Source organism: Triplophysa dalaica, chromosome 10 (genome assembly GCF_015846415.1).
Source record: "Triplophysa dalaica isolate WHDGS20190420 chromosome 10, ASM1584641v1, whole genome shotgun sequence".
Lineage (NCBI taxonomy): Eukaryota > Metazoa > Chordata > Actinopteri > Cypriniformes > Nemacheilidae > Triplophysa > Triplophysa dalaica.
Genome location: NC_079551.1, coordinates 4,576,206 through 4,582,205, shown reverse-complemented (window position 1 = coordinate 4,582,205; position 6,000 = coordinate 4,576,206). Strand labels below are relative to the sequence as shown.

Sequence of the window (6,000 nt, the reverse complement as noted above, 5' to 3'; positions counted from 1 at the left end):
AAGTTATTATTTTACTTACCTAGTTGCTCAGCTCAGAATAAAACATTTTGAAGTGTGTCATCATATCCTGCATTTGCTAAAAATAGTAAAATAGTTTTTAAAATCAAACACATTGAAGCAAGTGAGTGCCACATATATGAAAACAGAGTCTACACGGTTATATAATACCTTAGCTTTGCATGTGCGTCAAAAAATATTTATATATGAGATATGTTCATTTTTTCCAAAGGTCATTCCAGGTTATCATTAGGTTCATGCAATATACAAATCAGATGGCAAAGATCATTTGTTTCTTTGCAGGTGGTATGCTTTGACGTCATAAAAATGACTATTGTATGCCATGTAATCTTAGATAATGTAAATCGACATTGCAAACAGCAGAACGTTAAAAAATATTCTCTGTTTAATGAACTCACAACCAGCCAAAGTTATATAAAAATATTTCATTTTATTCATATCACGTCACTACACGAGAGTATTCTGTGCGTTCTGCTTCAACAACATTCTGTTAAAAAAACAAGAAATAAAAAAGTTACTGAACAAAGATTAAAGTGAAGACTGAATAAAGTAGAAAGGAATTTCACACCTTTAGCAAGATACCATGCCAGACAATAATAAACTAAAGCAAAAATAGTACAAGCACAATAGACTGTCCGTTTGGTTTGATATGGTTTTGTATTTTCATTGAAGCTCAACCAGTGAAGCCTCATTCCACAAAAAAAGGTTGGGTTGTTACTGGGTTGTTTAAACTCTAAATTCTGTTTTGTTTTAAGTATAAACGTATAAATATACATTTTATGTTTATATTTACCAAAAAGGTTGTCCCTTTTAAACCAAACGCTGCGTTACTGTGTTCAATATCATTCAATATAATAATTCAGCCAAACAATACATAGAAGAAACAGATAATAATGTTAAATAATCTTACCACAATATGAATCGGTTGTGTAGAGACGTTTGGTTCCGTGTAAAGAACCTCCTCCTCCAGAGTCTGATCTGTTAAAAAAATTATAATCACATATTTAACATAAAAAATGTTCACATTGGTTAGTATTATTTTTATAGTTAAAATTTTTGCATTTAAATACTTGCCGTCTCTTGGTGATTTTTTACACTTTTCGAAGCGCCAGAATAGAATTACACTTATGACCACCGCCAACATCACAGCGACAGCTATCAGCACTATGACATGTGAAGGCAGGAGATCTGTAAAACCCAAAGATGAAACTGTCATTATTGTCTTTTTTATTATTTAAATCTCTCCAAGTGTATGACTTTCATTACAGCACCTGAACACGGCTGACAGAGTTCATTGATGTCTAGATGTTGTGTGTGGTTTGTGATGGGATTGGACACCACACATCTGTATGTGTTTGTATCCTGATATTCCACCTCCAGAGGTAGAGAGAGTCTGATGTTGAGATCAGACACATTGATGTTGGACAATAAACTGTTTCCTTTGTACCAGGAGAGACTCACATGTGTAACATTCATCACTGAACACAACAACACACATTTTGTCACTGTAGATCTTCCTGAAGAACATTGAGAAGAGTCTCTGATGATGACAGGAACAGACAGATGAGCTGGAAATATGTAACAAAATATTATCATAATTTTAGGAATTATGACATCTGTAAATTTCAGGTATACGAATGCTGCATAAATTAAAACCTCCAGAGAGAATAAATTCTACACCAACTTGACAAACAGCAGTTTTCAAACAGAATTTAACTGTGTTTAGAACACAATGATGTATTAAATTTACTTAGTACTACTAAAGTTCTGTTGTTGCCATTTTCTCCTTTTACCATTAAGCCGTTAAAGGATTTTAATGTGTGTTTTGTCTCTGTAAATGTGGATTTGTCCCTTGTTGTGAAATTTTCTGTAAACTGGGAAAACAGAAATATACTGTAAAATTATAGGACATAGGGATATATATATAGCTGGGTCGCCAAAGATAAATTGTAAAATAACGTTTTTCCCAGTAAAATCTTTAGCTTTTTTCTGTAATTGTATGGTTTTTGATTGTATTTCAAACAATACATAGCAAGTAAGGGTATGCAAATGATTAACTGGTAGGAAATTAAAAGGGAACCGTGTACTTTCCCATACACGGAACAGGAACCAGGATCTAATAAAATCTTACCTATTGGTAACACAATCATTTACATTTACGTATCCAGCTGACGCTTTTATCCAAAGCAATTGACATTGCATTATACTATTTGTATCTGTGTATGTGCAATCCCTGGGTTCGAACCCATGACTTTGGAGTTGCTAATCATCTCTAACCACTGAGCCACAGGAAAGCTTTTACATTCACTCACCGTAGACAGTAACATTGAATCTTTTGTTTGAAATTCCTCCGTTACTGATGATCAATAGCTTATACTGTCCAGAGTCTGTAATTCTCATGTTTGTGATGTTGAGAGATCCAGTCTTACCGTCCAACTTCAGTCTGTTTCCAAATATCTCATTACTTTCAAACATATCAATAATTTTCTTATGGATTTCAGCTATACGAGAATCTTGAGGTCCAAACATCCACAATATCTGATGTTGTGTCTGTATTTCAGTATCATCGTTGCGCAGTGTGACAGAATCTCCCTCCAACACTGAGACTGACTTCACTTCATCTGCATCAACACCAAACACACCTGAAAAACAAAACCCACCCATTTAATAAACAAAAACCGGTTACAGATCAAACAGGAGGCTAATGACTGTGAAGATCCTGTAGACCATCTTAAGAAGTCCTGATTGTATTTAAAGTTTAATGAAAGAATGTCTACTAATAATAACGTCTTCATATTACTTATAGAAAATACATCACATACCATTCATGAGCAATAGATAAAGAATAATCTTCTGATAATAACTCCACATAACACAAAAACAAGATGAGTGAAAATAAAAGACTCTTGAAGGCTGTCAGCCAGATAATCCACTTTAAAAAAAGAATTTTCTGTTCTGCTTCATATTCTCACAAACAAACTACATCCAATGAGAAATAATCCAACAACATGTAGTGACGGCTCACAGACAGGTACTGTCTGCTCTCTCACATCAGTTCTCGTTCTCAGTTTAACTCCTCCTTCTGGAATATACTTTCAAGCCAAATGACCACTCACAGGTTTATGTTACGGAGCAATGCTGCTATTTTAACTCGTGTAGATTTTAGTTTAAAAATCCAACAGCTGTACTTGATAGTATAAAGAATAGATTTTCTCTACATTGCAAAGTCATGTTTGTGTTTAGCATATGTGGAGAAGAGCATCTGTTCTATTATTCCTGTTTCTACTGCATCTGCGGATTGAAAATGGATTAATGATGGTCTGAATAAATTTACACCGGAATTTTCTGTGTTGTTGTGTGTTGCAAATTTGATGCTTTAACGTCCCTTGATAAGGATTTCCTTACAGACTTGATGTGAGTGACCATTGTGACCACTACTTTACATGCACGGCACCTGCACAAAGATGAAATAATATACAGGGGACTGCATTCACTTATTAAACATTTACAAATACGTTCATCAAATATTGACCATGCTCTTTAGATTAGTCTGTTTATTAAAGTAAATGCATGGTTAGACAAACCTATGTTTGTCTAATACCTGAATGGTGATGGCTGTGTTGTGTTGCAGATAATGTTTTGCATCTATAGGTCCCGGATGTCTGTTGCCTGTTCAGCAAAGATGTTTAGCTTGCTCTGTATGTGCAAACCATCTCCTGTATTTATTCTCAAATGGATAACCTTTGAATTTTGGGCTTTTAGAACAGCCGAAACTAACTGAAATTGATATGTGCAAACTAGTGCATACGGTCAGTAATTCTGAGGCAAAATGTAATTTGTGTATGAGACTTCCTGTATGATAGAATTGTTTCCATTTGTTAACCTTGTCAATAACTGTTAAAAAAAAGTAGGTTAATGTCTTGCCAAGAACCTAAATGTTTTTTGTACTTGAGTCTATATTTCTTCATTCAGTTAATGCCCAAAGGACACAAGGACCAGTTTTGTGAGCTTGTGTTTGTTCTTTGTGTAAATGACTCCATTCACTCCACAATTTCAGTCATGAGAACTAGAGATTAAAAAAATTCATTAAAAGGTAAAACGTTTTTCCGTACACAGTGCAACAAGGAGCTTTTACCTTTTTTATAAAATGTAATGAGAAGGTGAATCAATGAATTTTGTATGACGATAAGAATCCTTTTCCCTCCTTATATATATAAAACCTACTAAGCTCCAGTTTGGAAACATCACTAAACATATTAATGTACAAGTCTTGTATCATTCTCACAACATTTGTTTCCACTGATGCGAGGGGGTCAGGGGGTTTACACAAGCTTGTGAGAAAATGAACTTTCCTCCTCTCGCTGTGGTAGAAACGCACTGTGTACGAAGTAAAAACCACAGACACTTTTACTGCATGTATCCTGTAATACATATGATGCTGTTTTCAACCAAATACAACAAGACCACTGCTTGAAGTTGTGCTAGATACCATACTGAACCAAAAACCAGACCACCAGACATCAAACGCTGACATGCAAACTGAGCCAGAGTGGGTTAAGGTGCATGAAGAGCCGCTATATAAGTTTCCTGACAAACGCTTCATTTAATCTACCAAAAATGTTTTTGTGTGCGATATCAAATTTGAAGTGATGGATGTTTGTTCCTCTTGTCAATAGCTGATGATTTGTAGGTCAGATATTACTGTGAGAGAACATCATAAAGTATGTCATTCACAAATTAAACATTTTACTTTAAAGGAGTCACCAATGAGTCCAAACAGAGGCTGACGTATAAAACGTAATCAGGTCATCAGGACTTCCTCCTTTTTGTAATGACAATAACCATCTTTTGTTTTACAGGTGTGACTAATGCTAACCCCCATAATCATTTAAATCAATTGTATTTTAATATTTCTACATAGCAGGCAGTTTAAATTAAATAATTTAATAAAAGACTAAATAGGCTAAATAGAGCGTCTAACGTCAGCTGTCAGTTATTTATAACCTCATTTCTCCTATAATGTGTTTAAAGACCACATCCTGTGAATCTCCCGACTCAGCCACACAGAGCTTTTCACATCGTCAATTCACATTTCACATTCACAATCGTCTGTAAAAACTTCTCAACAAACCTTTTTTTCAGCAGAACCGTCATGTGGATGTAAAGGGTTTTAAGACAGATAAAGAATCTTTCAGGGACTTTTTTAAGCGTGCATGTGATGATGGAAAATGCATCACATGTACGCCTCTTACACAAACCCTTAAACAAACATCAGCTGCATGGACAGTTTGAGAACACATTTTATCTCTCATCAATATCCTAGAGATGGAGGATGTAAGCTGAACTCTTCATGATAGCATGCGACAGTAAAAACACTAATGTCAATATTCAGCAGAGTAAAGAGAGTCTTATGGCCTACAGAGCTTTTTATTTATTATATAGAGCAATTGTTCATTGTAATAGCAAATTTTTTCAAGGGTACAAAAGCATCAAATGAAACGTTTTTACCTCCTGAGCTCTGCAGTTGTCAGTGAGATGAAAGGTGACAGTAAGTAGAAGTTCTCACCTGCTCTGTGTAAATCAAACTACATAAAAAACATCAAGAACAAAGATCTGCTTTAGTAAACGATTGTCAAAGACACAGCAGGGTTTTACTTTAAATAAATCCTTCAACCACTAAAATAACGGTTAGTCCTTATTCCTGTTATTGAACTGATAAATAAAAATATAGTCTTGTCTCAAGTCTCAAGTCTGATAATAAATGATGATTAAATGGCGCCGTCCTGTTTACGCGACAGCTGATTTACTTCAAGATTCGGCATCTGAATTCTTATCTTATTGTGACAAACCTTATATTGTTGGAAAGGTCTAACTCAGTGTAAACATATTTCATCACAGTTTTATAGAATAATGTATTAGGAAGAGTAATTGTTTGATAAATCATAATTGATTCATAAATGAGTGTGCATCAAAAATATAGTT

At 34.6% G+C, this 6,000-nt stretch overlaps 1 protein-coding gene across 2 annotated transcripts; it reads right to left on the bottom strand.

Annotated features, from left to right (window-relative positions):
* Positions 1-428: 428 nt before the first annotated feature.
* On the bottom strand, positions 429-3,033 carry LOC130429661 (natural killer cell receptor 2B4-like). Of its 2 annotated transcripts, XM_056758351.1 has the most exons (6): positions 2,841-3,033; positions 2,331-2,660; positions 1,290-1,586; positions 1,093-1,206; positions 929-996; positions 429-505 (listed from the first exon to the last, which is right to left on the bottom strand). In XM_056758351.1, exons 1-6 carry the CDS (start codon positions 2,887-2,889, stop codon positions 458-460), a joined length of 906 nt encoding a protein of 301 aa, XP_056614329.1. In that variant the 5' UTR covers positions 2,890-3,033; the 3' UTR covers positions 429-457. The 2 variants fall into 2 exon arrangements, with proteins under 2 accessions (XP_056614329.1, XP_056614328.1); XM_056758350.1 differs by lacking the exon at positions 429-505 and having other exon boundaries at positions 561-996.
* Positions 3,034-6,000: the final 2,967 nt, after the last annotated feature.